Source organism: Mustelus asterias, chromosome 22 (genome assembly GCF_964213995.1).
Source record: "Mustelus asterias chromosome 22, sMusAst1.hap1.1, whole genome shotgun sequence".
Taxonomy (NCBI): Eukaryota; Metazoa; Chordata; class Chondrichthyes; order Carcharhiniformes; family Triakidae; genus Mustelus; species Mustelus asterias.
Genome location: NC_135822.1, coordinates 69,415,815 through 69,442,489, shown reverse-complemented (window position 1 = coordinate 69,442,489; position 26,675 = coordinate 69,415,815). Strand labels below are relative to the sequence as shown.

At 47.4% G+C, this 26,675-nt stretch overlaps 1 protein-coding gene across 18 annotated transcripts in view; it reads right to left on the bottom strand.

The window, feature by feature from the left end:
• LOC144510160 (AP2-associated protein kinase 1-like) overlaps positions 1 to 26,675 on the bottom strand; it is a 150,455-nt gene that overhangs the window by 52,731 nt on the left and 71,049 nt on the right. For 13 of the 18 annotated variants that reach the window (XM_078239554.1, XM_078239557.1, XM_078239555.1 and 10 more), the window contains exons 11-15: positions 20,377 to 20,639; positions 13,805 to 14,026; positions 13,389 to 13,463; positions 7,343 to 7,566; positions 3,938 to 4,095 (exon numbers count right to left, since the gene is read on the bottom strand). In XM_078239554.1, the coding sequence (XP_078095680.1) occupies positions 3,938 to 4,095; positions 7,343 to 7,566; positions 13,389 to 13,463; positions 13,805 to 14,026; positions 20,377 to 20,639 (942 nt within the window). The remainder of the gene's footprint in view (positions 1 to 3,937; positions 4,096 to 7,342; positions 7,567 to 13,388; positions 13,464 to 13,804; positions 14,027 to 20,376; positions 20,640 to 26,675) is intronic. The other 5 variants (XM_078239556.1, XM_078239560.1, XM_078239562.1 and 2 more) reach the window with 3 other exon arrangements.

Genomic DNA, 26,675 nt, shown 5'->3' with positions numbered 1-26,675 from the left:
TCATGAAATAATATCAAGCAAAAATAAAAGTCACAGGTCTATGATGTTGATGCTGAATGACTGTCTCATCTGGCTGGAGAATCCAGAGCTTGGAGTCAGTCTCCAGACATAAATTCAGCAATTTAGGATTGAACTGAGAAGACATTTCTTCACCAAGAGAACTGTGAATCTTCAGAATTCTCCACACGTGCAGGGATGCGGATGCACAGTTCACTGAGTATGTTCAAGAGGGAGAGAGATGGATTTTCAAACACTAAAGAGGGAAATGATTAGACTGATGGTCAATTCTGATGTGAAATGGTTCGAGGGACTGCATGGTCTACAACTGCTCCTAATCCTGGTGGCATAGAATCGAGTTCATAGAATCATAGAATCATAGAAACCCTACAGTGCAGAAGGAGGCCATTCGGCCCATCGAGTCTGCACCGACCACAATCCCACCCAGGCCCTACCCCCACATATTTACCAGCTAATCCCTCCAACCTACGCATCTCAGGACTCTAAGGGGCAATTTTTAACCTGGCCAATCAACCTAACCCGCACATCTTTGGACTGTGGGAGGAAACCGGAGCACCCGGAGGAAACCCACGCAGACACGAGGAGAATGTGCAAACTCCACAGACAGTGACCTGAGCCGGGAATCGAACCCAGGACCCTGGAGCTGTGAGGCAGCAGTGCTAACCACTGTGCTACCGTGCCGCCCGGTTTCACACAGTGTTTCAAACAATGATCAGAACAAATGAGAGGGAAAGCAGATGAACTTATAGAAAATTGGAGGAGACAAAAAAAAGTAAAACGTAGAAAGGAATGGGCTAGTTCAATGCTACATCACTGACTCATCTCCAGCCCAGGAATGCAGCACACATTCACCAGTTTTCTACTTCTGACCTGTGAGTATTTCCTCTGCCTCACCATCATGGATCAGCCATTAACTGCTACTCTTTGCAATTCCATCTGGCCACCCCCCCTCTCCATCTATTCAAACATCTACATCTTTGTACTCAGCGTGGCACAGTGGCTAGCACTGCTGCCTCACAGCACCAGGACCCAGGTTCGATTCCAGCCTCGGGTGACTGTCTGAGTGGAGTCTGCACCTTCTCCCCGTTCCAGGTGTTCCAGTTTTTTTCCACACTCCAAAGATGTGTGGGTTAGCTGGCACGGCCATGCGAAGTTGACCTTTAATGTCAGGGTGATTAGCAGGGTAAACACATGGAGTTACTGGGATAGAATCATAGAATCCCTACAGTACAGAAAGAGGCCATTCGGCCCATCGAGTTTGCACCGACCACAATCCCACCCAGGCCCTACCCCCATATCCCTACACATTTACCCACTAATCCCTCTAATTTACGCATCTCAGGACACTAAGGGGCAATTTTAGCATGGCCAATCAACCTAACCTGCACATCTTTGGACTGTGGGAGGAAACCGGAGCACCCGGAGGAAACCCACACAGACACGAGGAGAATGTGCAAACTCCACACAGACAGTGACCCAAGCCGGGAATCGAACCCAGGTCCCTGGAGCTGTGAAGCAGCAGTGCTAACCACTGTGCTACCGTGCCGCCCTCAGTAGGGTGAGAGATCCTATGTTGACTTTGCCCTGTTTGCTTCAGTCTATGTAAAGACTTCATTTTAAGATATTTCTGCCTATGCAACTAACTTTGCTAACTTGAGTACATTTTAAAACGCAGAAGACTAAAGATTAGCTAATAATTGACTGCATTCCTGAAGGGTAAACAATTCAGGCAAACAGGGTTTTCATAACAGCAGCTGCAAGGATTGTTTTTCTGAGTCGGTGACAGCCTGCAGAAAACATTTCCAAAAATGAGACAAGGGATGAAATATATATTGGAACTGTACTCAGGTTTCAAGACTCAGTGCGTTCAAACTCAGTATACGATGTGGAGTTGCTGGCATTGAACTGGGGTCGGCACATTAAGTAGTCTCACAACACCAGGTTAAAGTCCAACAGGGTTTATTTGGTAGCATGAGCTTTCGGAACGCCGCTCCTTCATCAGATGAATGCAGGATTTGTTTCACAAACAGGGCATATATAGACACAGAGTCAATTACAAGATAATGGTTGGAATACGAGTCTGAACAGGTAATCAAGACTTTACAGGTGAAGTTCCCTTCCTGTCGGGGAACACTTCAATAAGAAGTCTCACAACACCAGGTTAAAGTCCAACAGGTTTATTTGGTAGCAAATACCACTTCAGCAGTCAAGGGCATTCAGCCTCCGATCTTCGGGTAAGCGTTCTCCAAGATGGCCTTCACGACACACAACGCAGAATTGCCGAGCAGAAACTGATAGCCAAGTTCCGCACACATGAGGACGGCCTCAACTGGGATCTTGGGTTCATGTCACACTATCTGTAACCCCCACGACTTGCCTGGGCTTGCAAAATCTCACTAACTGTCCTGTCTGGAGACAATTCACACCTCTTTAACCTGTGCTTAACCCTCTCTCCACTCACGATGTCTGCACCTGTAAAGACTTGATTACCTGTTAAGACTCGCATGCCAACCATTATCTTGTAATTGAGTTGGTGTCTATATATGCCCTGATTGTGAAACAAACTCAGTATCCAAGTTCACTTTTTACTTTCTTTTCACCTTTGTCACGTTAGTGTTAAGTTCTGTTCAATAAAAGAAAACCATTTTTAAAAATCAGTATCAGGTGCTGTCCCCTCGTCTATTCGAACGAATGAACGGACCCAACATAGGGCCTGGGTAGGATTGTCGTCAGTGCGGGCTCAATGAATCCCTACAGTGCAGAAGGAAACCAGTGACCCATCTCTCAGAGTACCTTTCCTGTCCAGTGCCCATTGCCATCCAGCACAGAAACATCCACGGCTTGAGAAGTGTTTGTGCGAGTTGCTGAAGAACGAAAAATAAAAGGCTTTCTCGGAGCCATGCTCAGACAGTGCGATTAATACTTCCTGACCAAATGAACCTACTTCTCCCCCAAGCCCATCTCTGAAAGGTAAACAGCGTGTGTGTGCTGCAGGGACAGTCTGCGTGCATCACGATCCCCAACAGGGGGGGGTCCTGCTCCCAACCAGTTGGCAGGCCAGGCCGCTCAGCAGTCCGCTTCTTCTCCAAATTAAGCTCAATCCTGCAGCACAAAAGTGCTGCGGGGCTCGAATTAACAAAAAGGCCCAACCCGCTGAGTGCCAGAGCCTGAAAATCACTGCAGCGCTCTGATTTAATTAACAAGCCAACAACAGAGACACAAGAACCTCTGGTTGCTGCTGAATTTCTGGAGCAGCAGCAACAACACTGGATGAATGTGAATGCCCAAAGCCCATCTACACTGCAAAGAAACACCGGTGCTCAGTGCACGCCAGTAACTGGGGTGCTCATTCCACTTGGATTTCCAATACAAAGCGGATCTGCTGTCTGTGCTGGTTTTTGCTCTACACCCCTAACGCCCAAACTACGACAGAAGCAGATGCAAACTACAGCATATCTGCATGCAGATAAATACCACTGAAGCATGAACGATTGTTTTGTATACGTCAGACTGCAGTCCCTGCTAGAATCACTCTAATTTTTGCTCTGATGGATACGGGCTCTGATACATTTCCCTTTTGCTTGCTTGAAGATAAAGGTACACTCTTGGCCTGTTGTGTTAAATAAGTACCTCTGTGAGTGCGGAACTGGGTCGTGTGAAATTTCTTTGTCCGCTTTGTGAAAAGATGTCAACTCATTTGTTGCGTTTGGAACAGGTTCACTCATGCCTGGTTAAGTAGACAAAGTGCTAATATTCAAAGACTGATTGTTTCCACCAAAGCCCAGCCTCCCCGTGGCCTCTCTCGTGTAACTCCTTCCCTCTATCCCCTCCTTTTAAACCGTTCATTGGCATTTCCCCAGAACGAAACTCATTCCAAGCTCACCGCGTCGCAGCGGCTACCTGAGGTTGTCGGACTTACCGTCTTTGAGCTTCTCGAAGTCCTTGTTGAGCAGTTCTTCGGCAGTGAGTTTGGAGAAATTGTCATCGGCGAAGGGATTCCAGGCAGACACATCAGGAGGATTGTAGACGTTCTGCTGAGAGGTCCGCGGAGACCCCGAGGGAGTGGTTGTAGCTGACCTGAGTGGAACAGGTTTAAAGTTAAATATCCAGTGCAGACACGGTGGGCCAAGCAGCCTCCTTCTGCGCCGCAAACCTCCTGTGGCTCTCTGCTAAATGTCTTACATCAGTTGGTGGGAATAAGTGGCGGCACTGTGGCACAGTGGTTAGCACTGCTGCCTCACAGGGCCAGGGGCTGGGTTAAATTCCGGCCCTTGGGTCACTGTCTGTGTGAACTTTGCAGGTTCTCCACATATCTGCGTGGGCTTCCTCTGGGAGCTCCGGTTTCCTCCCACAATCCAAAGATGTGCGGGTTCGGTTGATTGGCCGTGCTAAATTGACCCTAGCGTCAGTAGGATTAGCAGGGTAAATATGTGGGGTTACGGGAATAGGGCCTGGGTGTAATTGTGGTCGGTGTAGACTCGATGGGCCAAATGGCCTCCTTCTGCATGTAGGGATTCTATGGATTCTATGATAATAGGGAGAGGCGATGACCTACTGGTATTATGACTGGACTATTAATCCAGAAACTCAGCTAATGTTCTGGGGACCCGGGTTCAAATCCCGCCACGGCAGACGGTGGAATTTGAATTCAATAAAAAAAAGTCTGGAATTAAGAATCTACTGATGACCATGAAATCACTGTTGGAAAACCCATCTGGTTCACTAATGTCCTTTAGGGAAGGAAATCTGCCATCCTTACCTGGTCTGGCCTACATCCAGAGCCACAGCAATGTGGTTGACTCTCACTCAGCTGCCCTCTGAAGTGCCCCTCCCTGAGTCGTATCAATTGCTCTCAAGAGCAACTAGGGATGGGCAATAAATGCTGGCCCAGCCAGTCATGCCCAGGTCCCACGAATGAACAACAAAAATTAAAAAAGCCCCTCCAGCGTATTCACAAACTCAGTCAGGATGACTCCATTGACTTTGTGGGCAAGTGGATCACACCACCCAGTGTGGACCAAACCAGGCAGTTCCAGTGTGGCTTTTTGACCTATATTGCATGTACTGCCCTCAGTTGGATCAGCAATGGCCTCAGTATTTGTGATTGAGCCGAGACAAGTAAAAACGTAGACTGTGCTTTCTCAGCCTAAGTGCTACCTATTGACTCTTGGCACGGGGTTAAACAGAGAATGTATTCAAGAGGCGGCTGGATACAGCACTTGGGGTGAATGGGATCAAAGGTTATGGGGAGAAAGCAGGATTTGGCTATTGGGTTGGATGATCAGCCATGATCGTAATGAATGGCGGAGCAGGCTCGAAGGGCCAAATGGCCTCCACCTGCTCCTATCTTCGATGTTTCTATGAGAGTTGGACACTCGACTGCCCAACAGTCTGCCAATACCTAGTGCTCAGATGTAAGAGAATGGTCACTTTGCACCAAATATCCAAACTCGGAACCTACCATCAGTTGGAGCAGTTGGGCCGAATAGTACAGAATCATGGAAGGGGGAGCCCGAGATGGGGAATGGGGAAAGGAGTAGGATATAGAATATGATACCGATATGGTGACACTGAGAGATGAAGTATGGTTCGGACGGACACCAAACTAGGGGAGGCAATGCCGAGTGGTATTATCACGAGGCTATTAATGTAGAAACTCAGCTAATGTTCTGGGGACCTGGGTTCAAATCCTGCCACGGCAGATGGCGGAATTTGAATTCAATAAAAAATATAGAGTCATTGAGGTTTACAGCATGAAAACAGGCCCTTCGGCCCAACTTGTCCATGCCGTCCATTTTTTTAAACTCCTAAGCTAGTCCCAATTGCCCGCATTTGGCCCATATCCCTCTATACCCATCGTACCCATGTAACTATCTAAATGCTTTTTAAAAGACAAAATTATACCCGCCTCTACTACTACCTCTGACAGCTTGTTCCAGACACTCACCACCCTCTGTGTGAAAAAATTGCCCCTCTGGACACTTTTGTATCTCTCCCCTCTCACCTTAAACCTGTGCCCTGTAGTTTTAGACTCCTCAAACTTTGGGAAAAGCTATTCACTATCTCGCTGATCTGTGCCCCTCATTATTTTACAGACCTCTGTAAGATTGCCCCTCCGCCTCCTACACTCCAGAGAAAAAAGTCCCAGTCTATCCAGCGTCTCCTTATAACTCAAACCATCAAGTCCTGGTAGCATCCCAGTAAATCTTTTCTGCACTCTTTCTAGTTTAACAATATCCTTTCTATAATAGGGTGACCAGAACTGTACACAGTATTCCAAGTGTGGCCTTACCAATGTCTTGTACAACTTCAACAAGACGTCCCAACTCCTGTATTCGATGTTCTGACCAATGAAACCAAGCATGCTGAATGCCTTCTTCACCACCCTGCCCACCTGTGACTCCACTTTCAAGGAGCTATGAACCTGTACCCCTAAATCTCTTTGTTCTGTAACTCTCCCCAACACCCTACCATTAACTGAGTAAGTCCTGCCCTGGTTCAATCTACCAAAATGCATCACCTCGCATTTATCTGAATTAAACTCCATCTGCCATTCGTTAGCCCACTGGCCCAATTGATCAAAAACTGATCTAGAATTAAGAATCTGTCGATGACAGGAAACCATTGTCGATTATCGGAAAAACCCATCTGGTTCACTAATGTCCTTGAGGGAAGGAAATCTGCTGTCCTTACCTGGTCTGGCCTACATGTGACTCCAGAGCCCCACAGCAATGTGGTTGACCCTAACTGCCCTCAGGCAACTAGGGATGCCAATAAGTGCTGGCCAGCCAGCGACGCCCATGCCCCACGAATGAATACAAAACCCAGAACAGAGCTGCTGGGCTGAGTGGCCTTTTTGTACACTGTGAAATTCAATTTTTAATGAGACAGGGAGTGGTTGGGTGGCAGTGTTTAGCACTGCTGCCCCACAGCGCCAGGAACCCGGTTTCGATTCCGGCCTTGGGTGACTGTCTGTGTGGAGTTTGCACGTTCTCCCCGTGTCGGCGTGGGTTTTCTCCGGGTGCTCCGGTTTCCTCCCACAGTTCAAGGACATACAGGTTAGGTGCACTGGCAATGCTAAATTGGCCCTTACTGTCCCAGGGTGTGTCGGTTAGGGCGATTAGCCGTGGTAAATGTGTGTGGGGGTGGGGTGTGTGTAAATGAGATAGGGCAGGGGTGTTGGGCTTGGATAAGATGCTCTGCGGAGAGTTGGTGCAAACCCGATGGGCTGAATGGCCCCTTCATGCAGTGTAGGGATTCTATTATTGTCATTGCGCTGGGCATTCAAATATTGACTGACTTGAAGAAACAGAAGTGAACCTACTTGGATTTGTTCAAACCGGCCTCAGCAGCTGCAGCTGCCAGGAGCTGGGTTGATTTACTGACGGGAACTCCAAAGACCGCGCTGTACGTGACGTCACTCAGGATCCTCCTGTGGCCGGAACGCTGAGTCTTCGGGGATGATGGAGGGGTCAGTGACACTGGCACCATTTTTGGAGACTGGTTCGGTGCCACTTGTGGTTGCTGCTGCTGTTGTTGAATCTGGTTCTGCAAGAGACATCGAGAAAAAAGGAAAAGAGGTTAGTGCATTCTGTCACTAGCATCCACTCGCCAAATTAAGTCTGGGTAAAAACTTGTCATTAGAATCACATTCAGGCACCACAATGCTTCTAAAGCTTTCCATAACCACACATTCTTTCAGGGATATCACCACCTATTTATCCAAAGTTACTGGTGCTTATAACTTGCAAACGTTCAACTCCTCCCAAAAATAAACTTCAATCTTAGTCTCTACATACCCTACTTTATCTTTGAATGAGTAAAATATCAGCCTGGAATCCACAGGGATCTGCACTGCTCCTCCACTATTTACAAATCTGCATCCATGACTTGGAGCAAGCGACTGAATGGATAGGGTGGCGAAATTTGCTGCTGACACAAGAACAGGCAGGAACGCATGGTGCCAGAGGACACCGGTGGGGGGGGGGGAGCAGGTCTACAAAGCCATTTCCATAGTTTAAGCGAGTGGACAAAAATGTGAGAGGTGGAATACATTGTGGGAAAAAGTGAGCGTGTCCACTTTGCTCTGAGAGACAGAAGGACCTGGGTGCATGAATCGCAAAACATTGGTATGCAAGTGCAGCAAGTAATGAGGAAAGCTAAAGAATATTATTATTTATGGTGAGGAGAATTGAACACAAAAGTAGAGAGGTTATACTTCAGTCGGTGAGAGCACGCCTGGAGTACTCCTTATTTAAGGAAGGATACAAGTGCATCAGAAACAGTTCAGGGAATGTTTACGAGGCTGTTACTTGGAATGGGAGGATTGCCTTATGATTCGTCCTGTGGAAGAATCCAGAACGAGAGGTCACTATTTGGGACAACACGGTGGCACAGTGGTGGGCACTGCTGCCTCACAGCGCCAGGGACCCGGGTTCGATTCCTGGCTTGGGTCGCTGTCTGTTCGGAGTTTGCACATTCTCCCCGTGTCTGCGTGGGTTTCCTCCAGGTGCTCCGGTTTCCTCCCACAGTCCAAAGGTGCGCGGGTTAGCTGGATTGGCCACGCTAAATTGCCCCTTAGTGTCAGGGGGATTAGCCGGGCAAATGCGTGGGGGTTATGGGAATAGTGCCTGGATGGACTTGTGGTCAGTGCAGACCCGATGGGCTGAATGGCCTCCTTCTTCATTGTAGGATTCTATAGTTCTAAAAATAAGGGGTCGCCACTTAAATATAAAAGGGGAGAATGAGCTTAGTTCAAAGGGTAGTGTATCTTTGAAATTCCCTTCCTCAAAAGGCAGTGGAAACGGAGTCTTTTAATATTTTTAAGGCTGAACTAGATAGGGGGTGAAAGATTATTGCGGGGGGTGGGGGGAGAGGGTGGGGTGGCGAGGGGGTAGACAGGATGGTGGGGTTGAAGTTACAATCAGACCAGCCATGAACTTATTAAATGGTGGAGCAGGCTCAAGGGGCCGAGCGGCCTTCATCTGCTCCCAATTTGCATGTAATTTGGCAGGAAGAATGGAAAAGTGGTCTGTCATTTCTTTCAATGGAGAGACTGCAGGATTCTACAGCACAGAGTGCCCTGCATGGCCAAGTGAAAGAAGAACAAAAACGCAGGTACTGCAAGCAATTAGGAAGGCAAATGAAATGTTGATGCTCACTGAGGGGGAATGGAATAAAACGCTGGGAAATACTACGACAGCTGCACAGGGCACCTGGAGTACTGCGTACAGTTTTGGCCTCTTTACTTAGGATGGATATAAATGCATTAGAAGCAGTTCAGAGAAAGTTCACTTGAATGATTCCTGGGATGAAGGCGCTACCTTATGAGGAAAGGGTAAGCAGTCTGAGCTGACACCTACGGGATTTTCGAATGATAAGAGGCGATCTTATTGAAACAAAGAAGATCCTTAGGGGACGTGAATGCTGATGGGGGAGTCTACAATTAGGGGACAGAGATCAAATATGTGCAAACTCCCATTCAAGACTTTTACGAGCTTATTTAACATTTCACCAAATCAATTTCCTCTCTTTGGTTGCTATTTTTTGTTTGATTAATTCTTGCATGGTATGCGTATGTTGCTGGCAAGGCCAGCGTTTTTGGCCAATCCGCTATCGTCCTTGAGAAGGTGGTGAAGTGCTGCCTTCTTGAACCGCTGCAGTCCATCAGGTGTTCTGACACCCACAGTGCTGTGAGGGAGGGTGTTCCAGGATTTTGACCCAGCCACGATGAAGGAACAGCGATGTATTTCTGAGTCAGGATGATGTGTGGTTTGGAGGGAAACTCGCAGGTGATGTTTCCCATGTGTCTGCTGCCCTTGTCCTTCTAGGTGGTTGAGCTCACAGCTTTGGGAGGTGCCGTCAAAGGAGCTTTGGTAAGTTGCTGGGATACATCTTGCAGATGGTACACACTGCTGCCACTGTACGTAGGCGGTGGAGGGAGTGGATGTTGGAAGTGGCGGATCAAATGCCAATTGAGTGGGCTGCTTTGTCTTGGGTAGTGCTGGACTTGAGTGCTGTTGGAGCTGCATTCATCCAGGCAAGTATAGAGGATTCCATCACACTCACGGCTTAAGTTTTGAAGAGACATGCTTTGGGGAGTCAGGTGGTGAGCTACTCGCTGCAGAATTCCCAGCCCCTGGAACAGCTCCAGTAGCCGCAGTACTTAAATGGCTGGTCCAGTCTAGTTCTGGTCAACTGTAACCCCCAGCATGTTGATGGGTGGGGGATTCAGCAATGATAATGTCACTGAACATCAAGGGGAAATGGTGAGATTCTCTCTTGCTGAACATGTCATTTTCTGACAAGTAACATTTGTGCCATGCATCTGCCCCGGCCTAAATGCTGCCCAGTGTCCATTGACACTGCCTGCTTCACTCTCTGAGGAGTTGCAAATGGTGCTTAACATTGTTCACTTCTGACCTCATCGTAGAAGGAATGTCATTGATGAATCAGCTGAAGTTGGTTGGCCCTCAGACACTACCCCGAGGAATGATGTCCTGGGACTGACCTCCAACCACCACAACCATCTTTCTTTGTGACAGATACGACTCCAACCAGATTCCCATTGACTTCAAATTTTCACACAGCTTCTTGACGCTACCTTTGTTTAAATGCTGCCTTGATGTCAAGGGCAGTCACTCTCACCTTCCCTGATGAATTCAGCACTTTGCTCCAAGGGGTGGTTTAAAGTCAGGTGCTGAACGGTCCTGGGGACCCAAGCTGAGAGTGCTATTACTGTCTAAGTGCTGTTTGGCAGCACTGTCGATGAAATCTTCCATCACTTTGCTTGATTGAGAGGAGGCTGATGGAGCAGCACTTGGCTGGATTTGATTTGTTCTGTTGTTCTTCACTTTGCTGAGGAGGATGGACTATTCAGATGTAAGCAGACTGAATCAGACTGCAAGGGCAAGGCTCAAGTATCATAAAATTAAAGAATCCCTACAGTGCAGGAGGCGGCCATTCGGCCCATCGAGTCTGCAATGACCACAATCCCACCCAGACCCTATTCCCATAACCCCTCATATTAAACCTGCTAATCCCCCTGACACTAAGGTTAATTTAGCATAGCCAATCAACCTAACCACTTGGAGTACTGTGCTCAGTTCTGGTCGCCTCATTCCAGGAAGGATGTGGAAGCCATAGAAAGGGGGCAGAGAAGATTTACAAGGATGTTGCCTGGGTTGGGGAGCATGCCTTATGAGGATAGGTTGAGTGAGCTCGGCCTTTTCTCCTTGGAGAGACAAAGGATATGGGGTGACCTGATAGAGGTGAATAAGATGTTGAGAGGTATTGATCGAGTGGATAGTCAGAGGCTTTTTCCCAGGGCTGAAATGGTTGCCACAGGAGGACGCAGGTTTAAGGTGCTGGGGAGTAGGTACAGAGGAGATGTCAGGGGTAAGTTTTTCACTCAGAGGGTGGTGGGTGCATGGAATGGGCTGCCAACAATGGTGGTGGAGGCGGATTCGATAGGGTCTTTTAAGAGACTTTTAGATAAGTACATGGAACTTAGTAAGATAGAGGGTTATAGGTAAGCCTAGTAATCGCTAAGGTAGGGACATGTTCGGCACAACTTTGTGGGCTGAAGGCCCTGTATTGTGCTGTAGTTTTTCTATGTTTTTAACCCGCACATCTTTGGAGTGTGGGAGGAAACTGGAGCACCCAGAAGAAACCCACGCAGACAAGGGGAGAATGTATAAGATGTTGAGAGGTATTGATAGAGTGGATTCTCAGAGGCTTTTACCCAGAGCTGAAATGGTTGCCACAAGAGGTCACAGGTTTAGAGTGCTGGGGAGTAGGTACAGAGGAGATGTTAGGGCTAAGTTTTTCACTCAGAGGGTGGTGGGTGAGTGGAATCGGCTGCCGTCAGTGGTGGTGGAGGCGGATTCGATAGGGTCTTTTAAGAGAATTTTGGATAAGTTCATGGAAGTTAGTAAGATAGAGGGTTATAGGTAAGCCTAGTAGGTAGGGACATGTTCGGCGCAACTTGTGGGCCGAAGGGCCTGTTTATGCTGTAGCCTTTCTATGTTCTACGTTCTAATGTGCAAACTCCACACAGACAGTGACCGTTGGCCAGAATTGAACCCTGGCACTGTGAGGCAGCAGGGCTAACCACTGTGCTATCATGCCGCCCTCAAAGAAAGGGATGTTTCGCGTTGTGCAACTGCGTAGAACAACATGCTCTGTTATGACTCTGCTCGGATTTGAACTCAGGATCTAAGAACATAAGAACATAAGAAATAGGAGCAGGAGTAGGCCATCTAGCCCCTCGAGCCTGCCCCGCCATTCAGTAAGATCATGGCTGATCTGAAGTGGATCAGTTCCACTTACCCGCCTGATCCCCATAACCCCATATTCCCTTACCAATCAGGAATCCATCTATCCGTGATTTAAACATATTCAACGAGGTAGCCTCCACCACTTCAGTGGGCAGAGAATTCCAGAGATTCACCACCCTCCGAGAGAAGAAGTTCCTCCTCAACTCTGTCCTAAACTGACTCTCCTTTATTTTGAGGCTGTGCCCTCTAGTTCTAGTTTTCTTTCTAAGTGGAAAGAATCTCTCCATCTCTACCCTATCCAGCCCCTTCATTATCTTATAGGTCTCTATAAGATCCCCCCTCAGCCTTCTAAATTCCAACGAATACAAACCCAATCTGCTCAGTCTCTCCTCATAATCAACACCCCTCATCTCTGGTATCAACCTGGTGAACCTTTTCTGCACTCCCTCCAAGGCCAATATATCCTTCCGCAAATAAGGGGACCAATACTGCACACAGTATTCCAGCTGTGGCCTCACCAATGCCCTGTACAGATGCAGCAAGACATCTCTGCTTTTATATTCTATCCCCCTTGCGATATAGGCCAACATCCCATTTGCCTTGTTGATCACCTGTTGCACCTGTAGACTGGGTTTTTGCATCTCATGCACAAGGACCCCCAGGTCCCTCTGCACAGCAGCATGTAGTAATTTCTTTCCATTTAGATAATAATCCAATTTGCTATTATTTCTTCCAAAGTGAATAACCTCGCATTTGTTAATGTTATACTCCATCTGCCAGATCCTCGCCCACTCACTCAGCCTGTCCAAATCTCTCTGCAGACCTTCTACGCCCTCCACACGATTCACTTTTCTACTTATCTTTGTGACGTCTGCAAACTTTGTTACCCTACACTCAGTTCCCTCCTCCAGATCGTCTATATAACTGGTAAATAGTTGAGGCCCCAGTACCGATCCCTGCGGCACGCCACTAGTTACCATCCGCCAACCAGAAAAGCACACTGAAAAGCACCACCATCTCCTGTTTACTAGACATGTGCTTTAACCAACTAAGCCACAGAGCCCGAGTATAGAAGGCTAAGTTTAAACAAACCTCAACGGTGGTGAAGAGACGTATTTTGTTCTCCCCCTCCAAAGCTGCAGATGTCCCTTCAAAGATTTTCTGGATCTCCACGGACAAGATTAGAGAGGTACAGGGTTAGATATAAGTGGGTATCATTACATATTCTGTGGGATGTAATGGTGTTCTGGAGTTGGGAACTGAGATGGGGTGAAAATAATACATTTTAGGAAATTTTAAAGATGGAAGTAAGGACAAACTTATAAAGATATATTAATTCAAAATTTAAAACTGGTCCACCATTGCATATGATTTGGAGTTGCAGCAGGCTTAGTAAGTAGAATCATCTCTCACTCAGTCCCTTTTCTGTTGAGAACAAAGATCCTCTGTGTAAATAATAAAGAACGTACGTTCTCTACACGTTAAAGGATTCATTTGTGAACTCTTACCATTCCCTGTTCCTGAGGTGCTGCTTGTGGTGCTGCGGTATGTTGCTGCTGTGGGGGCAATGGTGTGTGCTGGGGGGGTGCTGGGGTCAGCTGTGGCTGGGCAGTGGCAGCCGGCTGGCTCACGTACTGCATCTGCTGCGCGGCTGTGGCAAGCTGCTGTTGCTGGAGATAGTAACTCTGCATCATCTGAGCCTGTTGCATTGCTTGCTGCATGACGTGGTACTGGCACAGACACATGCAAATAAAAAAAAAGAGACCCAAAAATAATGACAAAATAAAAAATATCCGAGAAGAACAAGGAGGTGAAACACAAAAGAAAAAGTGATTAAAAATGGAAGAACGTGGAACAACTCATTTGGCAAGGACTGGATTTTTGCCCTCTCCAAAACATGACTGACCAGTACGCACACAGGGCTCTGCATTATGTATCACATCATATCACACAATGTCACTGAGAAGCTGGGTTGCAAAGAAATAAGCACACCTCCGCAGCAAACAGATCAAGTTCATATTGACTGGAATTACAGCGTGTCTTAGAATAATACACCTTGAAATGCTTCATACCATGCAGTAACATATTTGGAATGCAGTATGTAATAAAACCCAGCATTTCTACCACACCCACAGTACGGCCCCAAAACGCTTCACAATGGAATGATTTTGATGTCTGGACACTATTGTAGTTAGTGTAGGAGATGTGTCATCCAGTTTGCACATAGCCAACTCCCACAAGCAGCTGTGAGATTACAACTAGATAACCGTAATAGAATATTATGGTTATCTATTAAGGGGGCATAGAATATAAAAGTTGGCATATGATATTGCAGCTGTATAGAACGTTGGTTCGGCCACATTTGGAATATTGCGTCCAGTTCTGGTCGCCGCACTACCAGAAGGATGTGGAGGCTTTGGAGAGAGTACAGAAAAGGTTTACCAGGATGGTGCCTGGTATGGAGGGTCTGAGCTATGAGGAGAGATTGGGTAAACTGGGGTTGTTCTCCATGGAAAGACGGAGGATGAGGGGCGACCTAATAGAGGTGTATAAAATTATGAAGGGCATAGATAGGGTGAACAGTGGGAAGCTTTTTCCCAGGGTCAGAGGTGACGAACACAAGGGGTCATGGGTTCAAGGTGAGGGGGGGCAAGGTTCAACACAGATGTCAGGGGGACGTATTTTACACAGAGGGTGGTGGGGGCCTGGAATGCACTGCCAAGTAAGGTGATTGAGGCGGACACGCTGGGTTCGTTTAAGACTTATCTAGATAGCCACATGAACAGACTGGGAATAGAGGGATACAAAAGAATGGTCTAGTTGGGCACATGAGCGGCGCAGGCTTGGAGGGCCGAAGGGCCTGTTCCTGTGCTGTATGGTTCTTTAGCTGGGGACATCAGTTGAATGATAAATATTAGCCGGGACACCGGGGATAACTCCCCCTGTTCCAGATTGAAATAACGCGGTGAGGAGTTTTACTTCCACCTGGGATGGCAGACAGAGCTTCAGTTTACTGTCTCTTCGGACCAACGGCATCCCAGACTGTGCTGCACACCCTCAGTACTGCATTGAGGGGTCAGCCGAGATATTTGTACTCAAATCCTGAATGAAGCCATAACCTCTGACTCAGAGGCGACATAGTCAGCCCACACTGCAGAAACATGGCAACCATTTCGTGCCACAAGTACATCAAGGGAGCTGTAATACCTTCTCTGCACGACTGGGTAAGGGTCTTGTTCGGACAGAGGGAAAAGTGGTATGAAATCTTCCATGTTAACTTGAACAGGCAGACTTGACTTTGCTTCTCCTCCAAAGCTTAACTCCATCACAACTGCACGGTGGTGCCTGCTTGGGATCATCTGCTCAGCCTCTGACTGCCACCCAAAACTCAGGGTCTCCCGCCTCAGGCCTAAGGTTGCTATCAGCTGGACCAAGATGTCATGTCGGACACAGGAACGCAGGGCTTAGGAGCAGGAGTAGGCCACTCCGCCCTTCAAAGCTTGATCTGCCACTCAATAAGTTCATGGCTCATCTGGTAGTGGTCTCAACTCCACTTTCATGTCTGCCGCCACGCCACCATGGCCCCCCGCCCCGTAACCTAGAGGGACACAGGACCGAGGGACAGGAGTATGGATGCAAACCGTTCTTGCTGCATAGGCAACTGAATGGATGCAAAAACCAGTCCCAATCCGTCAGTGAACTGCTGCATGAATGCCCTGCAGGAGCTGCGTATGCACTGAACACTCGTTCAAATTGAGTTGACAAATTGACAGTGATACCTGAACACTCCACGAAAGAACAAACATGAATCAAATCGGAATATTAAAGACCTGACTGAACGAATAAATCTGAACGCAAACAACAAAGAAAATAAATCATAAAGGATGGTTTTCTCCATTTGTTGATGTCAACGTTGAGATTGCTTATCCCTATTTAACACAGGCTTCCTGAAAGAGGGATAAATCCGCTGTGTAAAATTACACTGAAAAGGTAAAGCTCCATGTCATAGTCAAAGAGGTTTACAGCATGGAAACAGATCCTTCGGCCCAAACTATCCATGCCGCCCTTTTTTTTTAAACCACTAAGCTAGTCCCAATTGCCCGCGTTTGCCTCATATCCCTCTATACCCATCTTACCCATGTAACTGTCTAAATGTTTTTTCAAAGACAAAATTGGACCCGCCTCTAAATGTTAAATATAGTTCTGAGATTTCAAATGATTTTGAGCCTGCAGGAAAGTTTTACGCTCCTGTGCAGGCTATCTTTGTTCACTTTGTCTTCATACCAAGAAGAGGACACTGCCAAGAGCACCATCATCGATTTTAACTCAAATCTCAACTTCAACTAATGAAGTCTCAAAACACACAACTGTCTCCAGCTGGGACTCGGTGCCATGTGTGAACCTCCTTGGCTGGTGAAAGGCCAACTGAGGACAACACTCTTAATACAAGCTGTAGAATTCACTTGACAACACCCCCAGGGATGCTGGAGCAGCTCAGGTCAAGTCAGACATTCTGCCCACGGTTAAAAGTTAAGGCAAGACTAGCCATCAGTGCAATAGTTTGAAAGGTTTGCCTTGGAAAACGACTCTGACCTCAGCACAGGTGTGGGACAGACATTAGGCTAGGCAGAAGGCTATGGCAGGTGAGGACCTAAAAACTATTATCACGAAAGAGGTAGTGTTGGGCAAGTCAATGGGGCTAAAGGTAGACAAGTCTCCTGGTCCTGATGGAATGCATCCCAGGGTACTAAAAGAGATGGCGGGGGAAATAGCAAATGCACTGGTGGTAATTTACCAAAATTCGCTGGACCCCGGGGTGGTTCCCACAGATTGGAAAACAGCAAATCTGACGCCACTGTTTTAAAAAGGAGGTGGACAAAAGGTGGGTAACTATAGGCCGGTTAGCTTAACTTCTGCAGTAGGGAAAATGCTTGAATCAATCATCAAGGAAGAAATAGTGAGACATCTGGATATAAATTGTTCCATTGGCAACGTGCAGCATGGGTTCATGAAAGGCAGGTCCCCAGTGCATTGCTCTGGATTACTAGTCCAGTGACAATACCACGAAGCCACTGCCTCTCTTATCCAAGCGAACGTTGGTGCATACTTCATTATTTTACCAGGTTGGCCCAAGTACAATAAAACTAACCTCTTGCTTTATTAAACTCAAGAAAACCTGTCCAACTGTTTTTTGTTTATGAGCAGTGTGTAAACAGTTTAATACCTACAGAATTAGCAAGTACACTCTTTGAAATTCAAAACCCTGTTGGGAGTAGGGAAAGTGAGGAGCCATTTGAAACCTCTGCACCTGGCGTTAACAGCTATTCAATTTGACCATGACTGATCTTCCATCCAATTCTGGCTTCCCAGATTCTCCCCGTATCCCTTATCACTATACAAATTCTACAAATACATAAAAGGCAAAAGAGTAACAAGGGAGAGAGTAGGGCCTCTTAAGGATCAACAAGGTAATCTATGTGTGGATCCACAAGAGATGGATGAGATCATAATGAATATTTCTCATCAGTATTTACTGTTGAGAAAAGCATGGATGTTAGGGAACTTGGGGAATTAAATATTGATCTCTTGAGGAGTGTACATATTACAGAGAAGGAGGTGCTGGAAGTCTTAAAGCGCATCAAGGTAGATAAATCCCCGGGACCTGATTAGGTATATCCCAGGACCTTGTGGGAGGCTAGGGAGGAAATTGCGGGTCCCCTAGCCGAGATATTTGAATCATCGATAGTCATGGGTGAGGTGCCTGAAGATTGGAGAGTGGCAAATGTTGTGCCTTTGTTTAAAAAGGGCTGCAGGGAAAAGCCTGGGAACTACAGGCCAGTTAGCCTCACATCTGTGGTGGGTAAATTGTTGGAAGGTATTTTGAGAGACAGGATCTACAGGCATTTAGAGATGCAAGGACTGATTAGGGACAGTCAGCATAGCTTTGTGAGTGGAAAATCATGTCTCACAAATTTGATTGAGTTTTTTGAAGGGATAACCAAGAAGGTAGATGAGGGCAGTGCAGTTGATGTTTATGACTTTAGCAAGGCCTTTAACAAGGTACCGCATTGTAGGTTGTTGCATAAAGTTAAATCTCATGGGATCCAGGGTGAGGTATCTAAATGGATACAAAATTGGCTTCTTGACGGAAGCCAGAGGGTGGTTGTAGAGAGTTGTTTTTCAAACTGGAGGCCTCTGACCAGCGGTGTGCCTCAGGGATCAGTGCTGGGTCCACTATTATTTGTCATTTATATTAATGATTTGGGTGAAAATATAGGGGGCATGGTTAGTAAGTTTGCAGATGACACCAAGATTGGTGGCATGGTGGACAGTGAAGAAGGTTATCTCCAATTGCAGCGAGATCTTGATCAATTGGGCCAGTGGGCTGACGAATGGCAGATGGAGTTTAATTTAGACAAATGCGAGGTAATGCATTTTGGCAGATTGAACCAGGACAGGACTCACTCAGTTAATGGTCGGGCGTTGGGGAGAGTTACAGAACAGAGATCTTGGGGTACATGTTCATAGCTCCTTGAAAGTGGAGTCACAGGTGGACAGAGTGGTGAAGAAGGCATTCGGCATGCTTGGTTTCATCGGTCAGAACATTGAATACAGGAGTTGGGACGTCTTGTTGAAGTTGTACAAGGCATTGGTAAGGCCACACTTGGAATACTGTGTGCAATTCTCGTCACCCTATTATAGAAAGGATATTATTAAACTAGAAAGAGCGCAGAAAAGATTTACTAGGATGCTACCATGACTTGATGGATTGAGTTATAAGGAGAGGCTGAATAGACTGGGACTTTTTTCTCTGGAGCGTAGGAGGCTGAGGGGTGACCTGATAGAGGTCTGTAAAATAATGAGGGGCATAGACAAGGTAGATAGTCAATATCTTTTCCAAAGGTAGGGGAGTCTAAAACTAGAGGGCGTAGGTTTAAGGTGTGAGGGGAGAGATACAAAAGTGTCCAGAGGGGCAATTTTTTCACAGAGGGTGTTGAGTGTCTGGAACAAGCTGCCAGAGGTAGTAGTAAAGGCGGGTACAATTTTATCTTTTAAAAAGCATTTAGATAGTTACATGGGTACGATGGGTATAGAGGGATATGGGCCAAATGCGGGCAATTGGGATTAGCTTAGGGGTTTTAAAAAAAAAATAAGGGTGACATGGACAAGTTGGGCCGAAGGGCCTGTTTCCATGCTGTAAACCTCTGTGACTCTATGACACTCAATATCTATCCTTAAATGTACTCGATGGCTGAGCATCCACAGCCCTCCGGGGAAGAGAATTCCACTAATAATTTACAAACTCTTTGAGTCCTCTCAGTCCAAACTGGCCAAGTCCCAAGTCAGACTGTGATTCAGATTCCCCAGCCAAGAGGAAACACTTTCTCAGCATCTTACTGTGAAGCCCTTGCTTCAGTTAGATCACCCCTCACTCTTCTAAATGCCAAGGAATACAAGCCCAAACTACTGGGCCTCTCTTCATTTACAACACGGAGAGTTGATGGGGCCAGGTTGGTTTCCAGCACAATTTAGGCCATAAGATGCCATTCGGCCCGTGGAGTCTGCTCTGCCACTCAATCATGGCTGATAAGTTTCTCATCCCCATTCTCCTGCCTTTTCCCTGTAATCCTTAATCCCCTGACTAATCAAGAACCTATCTATCTCTGTCTTAAATGCACTCAATGACCCGGCCTCCACAGGCCTCTGTGGCAATGAGTTCCTTAGATTCACCACCCTCTGGCTGAGGAAATTCATCCTCACCTCGGTTCTAAAGGGTTCTAAAGCCCTTTACTCCAAGGCTGTACCCGCGGTTCCCAGTCTCTCCTACTAATGGAAACATTTTCGCCACGTCCACTCCATCCTGTGGCAATTTGCGGCGATTTCCTACTCAGGCAACAGAAAGGAACAACAACCAAAGGAAAGAACTGCCCTTTTGGACCAGTTTCGGCCAATGATAGAAGCGAGGGAAAGACTGGGGAACTAAAAATACAATTGCTCTCACACAACAGTTCATCGCTCTACCATGAACACGAGGTTAATTTCCAGTGTGTATTCTGGACACCACCTCTGGAGCACTCACCTGCTGAGCCATCATCTGTTGCTGCTGCTGCAGGAGTTGCGGTTGCTGCACAAAGAGCTGTGGTTGCACGGGTGCTTGCTGCGGGGCAGGCGGAGGCTGCACAGCTGCTTGCGGCAGGGGTTGCGCCTGCTTCTGTTGCACCGTTGCTGGGGGCTGCTTCTGCTGCAGCACCAGTTGTGGCTGCTGCAACTGAGCTTTGAGCTGCTGCTGGGGCTGCGGCAGGACGGGGGGCTGAGTGTTGTGACCGCTGCCAAGGAGGACACCTGCAGAGAAAGGCAGGGAGAGGTTAGGAAAAGATGCAGTGACGGAAACGGCACGCCCTCCGACAAATCTGACCAAAATCTTCACCCTAGTTGAATCCCTATTTCAAAGAAGATATCTCAAACAGGTAACTCACACGAGGATCACAAACTGAAAATCAGAGAACTTTTCGTACCATTATGAACAAACAAGAACAAAGAACAAAGAAAATTACAGCACAGGAACAGGCTCTTCGGTCCTCCAAGCCTGCACCGACCATGCTGCCCGACTGAACTAAGGTCCCCTACCCTTCCGGGGACCCTCTATTCCCTCCTATTCATGTATTTGTCCAGACGCCCCTTAAAAGTCACAACCGTATCCACTTCCACTACCTCCCCCGGCAGCGAGTTCCAGGCACCCACCACCCTCTGTGTAAAAAATCTGCCTCGTACACCTCCTTAAAATCTTGCCCCTCGCACCTTAAACCTGTGCCCCCCTAGTAATTGACTCTTCCACCCTGGAAAAAGCTTCTGACTATCCACTCTGTCCATGCCTCTCATAATCTTGTAGACTTCTATCAGGTCGCCCCACAACCTCCGTCGTTCCAGTGAGAACGAACCAAGTTTCTCCAACTTTTGCAAAACTTTAAAAAGCAAGCAATGAAAGAGGTATGGGCGGCATGGTGGCACAGTGGTTAGCACTGCTGCCTCTCAGCGCCAGGGACCCCAGTTCGATTCCTGGCTTGGGTCACTGCCTATGCAGAGTCAGCACATTCTCCCCCGTGTCTGCGTGGGTTTCCTCCGGGTGCTCCGGTTTCCTCCCACAGTCCAAAGATGTGCGGGTTAGGTGCATTCGCCATGCTAAATTCTCCCTCAGTGTACCCAAACAGGGGCCGGAGTGTGGTGACTAGGGGATTCTCAGAGCAACTTGTGACACTAATAAAAATAAATAAATAAATTCTCAACCATTGACATATTTTCAAGGAGTAAAGCAGGGAAAAATTGTTTCCTCTGGCACAGAGGTGAATAATTAGACTTAAAATTACCTACAAAAGAGGGGAGTGGAGAAGAAATTTCTTGGTACTGAGGATTGTGAAGATCTGAATACCTTCTTGAGTAGCTTGTGGAAGAGGATTCAATTGGAACTCTCAAAAGACTGGCAGCCATGAACTGGGATAGGTGTAACTTACAGGTTTGGGAGAGGGGCGGGGAGAAACTGGGCTGCTCTTTTAAAAATCCAGCATAAACATAACAGGCTGAATGGACTCCCTCTGTAATGTATGATTTATTCAGTTTTTAGACGAGTGCCACTTAGACAAGAGGATTGTCTCTGAATATAGAATATGGCCAAAACAGAGACACCTGAACAATCTGATTTGATTTATTGTCACATGTATTGGTCTACAGTGAAAGGTATCGTTTCTTGCGCATTATACAGACAAAGCATACTGTTCATAGAATCATCGAATCCCTACAGTTCAGGAGGCGACCATTCGTCCCACCGAGCCTGCATCGACAATAATCCCACCCAGGCCCTATCCCCGAAACCCATGTATTTATCCTGCTAGTCCCCCGACACTAAGGGGCAATTTAGCATGGCCAATCCACCTAACCTGCACATCTTTGGGGCATGGTAGTCATGATGTGGAGATGCCGGCGTTGGACAGGGGTTGTGAGACTTCTTACTATCTTTGGAGGAAACAGGAGCACCCGGAGGAAACCCACGCAGACACGGGGAGAACGTGCAAACTCCGCACAGTGACCCCAAAGTCGGAATCGAACCTGGGTCCCTGGCGCTGTGAGGCAGCAATGCTGAACACTATGCCACCGTGCCACCCACTGAGTAGGAAAGGAGAGGGTGCAGAATAGAGTGTTACAGTCATAGCTAGGGTGTAGAGAAAGATCAACTTATAAGGTAACATAAGCATTCAAAAGTCTGATGGCAGCAGGAAAGCAGCTGCTCTCGAGTCAGTTGGTACGTGACCTCAGACTTTTGTATCTTTTCCCGACGGAAGAAGGTGGAAGAGAGCATGACCGGGGTGCGTGGGATCCTTGATTATGCTGACTGCCTGCCCGAGGCAGCGGGAAGCGTAGACAGAGTTGATGGATGATGTCCCGTTTCCTGACAGCTGAAGGATGTTCTGACCTGCTGCTTTATCACTGCCGCAATAAAAATAATGCATTAAGTGGATTCTGGTGACAGTGATTCAGTAGACACCATTTAAATGGAGCGGCTGAGAAGACAACCTGTACAAGCCAAGATAGCTCAGCAACAAGAGAGGTGGCACGGTGGCACAGTGGTTAGCACTGCTGCCCCACAGTGTCAGGGACCTGGGTTCGAGTCCCGGCTTGGGTCACTGTCTTGTGTGGAGTCTGCACGTTCTCCCCGTGTCTGCGTGGGTTTCCTCCAGGTGCTCCCGGTTTTCTCCCACAGTCCAAAGCTGCGCGGGTTAGGTTGATTGGCCATGTTGAATTGACCCTAGTTTCGGTGGGATTAGCAGGGAAAATAAGTGGGGTTACGGGGTTGGTGCAGGCTCGATGGGCTGAATGACCTCCTTCTGTACTGTACGATTCTGAAAAAAAATGCAGGAATGGGGGTGGCGTCGGTAGGGATGAAACTTCAGGAATTCTTTTTTAAAAATCCAGGCAGCAGTAACGCATATTTGATAACTCATGAGAACAGGATGTAGCGCTACAGGGTCAAGGGATCACTGACCTCACACCTACCATCCTTTGTGTGACCATCGAGATGATACACAGTGGCAGACAAGACAAAGTAAATTGTATGGTTGTCGGGAAACTCCCCAGTTTTAATTTATGGGGAGAAGGCAGGATTAGGCTATTGAATTGGATGATCAGCCATGATCGTAATGAATGGCGGAGCAGGCTCGAAGGGCCAAACAGCCTCCTCCTGCTCCTATCTTCTACGTTTCCATATTTAAAAATGGGAAAAGGAATGGGGGAAGACCGAGGGAGCTAAGCAACAGCCAATGCTTTGGGGTCCTTCGAAGGCTTGAATCACACGTGAGAAAGAGAATGACAAGTTTGAATTTTACTGTAGAGAGCGGGAAGAAGCTGCAGGAAAGTAGATCTGCAGCTCAGACTGAAGGATGATCAGAGTTGGACTGGTAACATTAGTGTCAATGACAGGGACAAGGAAAAATAGAATGGAGTGTGAATGTGGGAATGAGAGCAGTGCTACACTGATAGTCATGCTTCATTTAAATATGTCATGAAATGTTGCAACTACACAGGATGCTCACAGGTATTTGAAGGTGGCAGCACAGGTGGTAAAGGAAGCATATTGAATCCTTCCCTTTACTTGGCGAGGCTATTGAATACAGGGATATATTGCTGGAACTGTTTAAAATGCTGGTTAGGACACAGCTGAAATTTTGTGCACAGTTCTGGAAGCCGCATGACAGGAAATAGACAGTTACTCTTGAGAGAGTGCAGAGGAGATTTACAAGAATGCTACCAGGGTTTGAAAATTGCAGCTGTGAGGAAAGGTTGGGTGGGCTAGCGTTGTTTTCCTTAGAACAGCGGAGGCTGAGGAGTGACCTAATTGAAGTGTCGAATATTGTGAGGGGCTTAGATTGGGTAGGCAGGAGAGACCGGTTTCCCTCAGCTGAGGGGTCAGTTACCAGGGGGCGGCACGGTGGCGCAGTGGTTAGCGCTGCTGCTTCACAGCTCCAGGGACCTGGGTTCAATTCCCGGCTCGGGTCACTGTCTGTGCGGAGTTTGCACATTCTCCCCGTGTCTGCGTGGGTTTCCTCCAGGTGCTCCAGTTTCCTCCCACAGTCCAAAGATGTGCGGGTTAGGTTGATTTGCCAAGCTAAATTGCCCCTTAGTGTCCCGGGGATGCGTAGGTTAGAGGGATTAGCAGGTAAATATGAGGGTTAGAGGGATTAGCAGGTAAATTTGTAGAGATATGGGGACAGGGCCTGGGTGGGATTGTTGTCAGTGCAGACTCGATGGGCCAAATTGCCTCTTTCTGCACTGTAGGGGTTCTATGGTTCATAGGTTTTAAGCTTTGACAAAGGGTCATCTTGGACTCGAAACGTCAGCTCTTTCCTCTCCTTCCAGATGCTGCCAGGCCTGCTGAGATTTTCCAGCGTTTTCTCTTTCGGTTTCAGATTTGCAGCGTCTGCAGTAATTTGCTTTTATGTAGATTTCAAGGTAGAAGGATCAGAGACGACACGAGGATCATCTTTTTCATCCAGAGGCTGATGGGGGTCTGGAATTCACTGCCCAAACTGGTGGTTGAGACAGAAACGCTCCACTCATTTACAAGGTACTTGGACCTGCACCTGCAGTGAGGGGGCCTGCGACGGACCAGGTGCTGGAAACTGGGATAAATATGCGTGGCTAGTTTCTTTATTTCTCTCTATGCTTTGGCCGGCGTAGACATGGTGGGCTGAATTGGCCTCTTTCTGTGCCATAACTACTCTATTGTTCCTGAGATGTCTAAAAAACTTGTTTTGCTGTGTTCACTTTTAATTAATGAGTCGTCCAAGTGACAGATGAAGGCTGGATATAAGACAAGCCATCAGATATCATGGTGACATGCAATTATCTGAGGATACGTACTTCAATCATCAAGTCAAGGGTCAAGCTACCAAGGAAATGCGTGGAACAAATGAAGGAAACCAAGTAGTCAATTATCTCGCGGTCTTTAACACACTGGGCACTGACACCCAAGATATGCACGACATGGATGGAGACAAATTGCTTTTGACAGTCTAATTTAATAATGTCACATGCTAATGACATATTAAGTGGGGAACAATTGTTTTGGCAGCAAGATGGAAGCGCATTTTCTTTGGGAAATGAAGAATACACAGACGATTTTGCACATTCTTGTTGGAAAGAGACAAATTCACTTTTGGGATCAAAGTTAGCACAGGCCAAGTTGGTTTGGCATGTGCTTTGATAGAATTAATTTAATTAGCCATCTTGTTTCGACAAGGAATGTAGATTCTTGCTTGGTGGACACCGCTGTTTGATTAAGCACAGCCGCCCGTCCACTCCTCCACTGTCTCATTCACATTCTGCACCATTTGGTTAGCTAAACAGGGCAGGCACATATGTGGCCTCCAGGCACGTCGCAAAATCATTCCGAACACTAGAACGAGGCGTTGACAAAACATGACACGCGGGTGGCACAGTGGTAAGCACTGCTGCTTCACAGCGCCAGGGACCAGGGTTCGATTCCCGGCTTGGGTCACTGTCTGTGTGGAGTCTGCACGGGTTTCCTCCGCGTGCTCCAGTTCCCTCCCACAGTCCGAAAGATGTGCAGGTTAAATGCATTGGCCATAGTTTTGAGTCAGGGGAAGTAGCTTGGGTAAATGCATGGGGGTATGGGGATAGGGCTTGGGTGGGATTGTGTTTGGTGCAGACACGATGGGCCGAATGGCCTCCTTCTACACTGAAGGATTCTATTCTATGATGAATGCAACGGGACAACTCATCATGTTGGGAAGTGCCTGATCTCAATGTGTGGTCTCCTCACTTGGGTGTAGCTGCAGCCAGTCTGATTCCTTACCTTGCCCACCCTGGACAGGACACCTGACTGCGAATGCCTCAACCAGAGGGGAGTTAAATGCAATGGGCTATCGCTTCTGCTCACCCCAAAACCCGCCAAACCAGTGCAAATGATTGAGGGGTGTCCGAAAGTTCCTCACACAATAAGACCAACAAGGAGAACGCATTTCTAGTCAGGGGAGGAACCCCCTGTAATTATTTCGTGGATGGGGGAATGACCGAGGCTACCTGGGTGAATTACAATGAATTAAATGGTCTTCTTTATCTATCTTTATCTTGTAAACCCCGCAGGATTCATTTCAAACAGCTGTTGGCCCCCATAAATGGACATCAATGTGAAAGGCAGCTGGAGACCCTCCCACTACCCAAAAAGGTCCAGCCTGCATTTACCAGGAGAGAGAGAAGCGGAGTCAGTGCAGCTCACTGCAGGGATCAACAAGGGTGGAGGGGGTGAATCAAGGAAACCATTCTATGCTCCAAACTTCCCTTCTCACTGCCAGATACAGGAGTCGAATC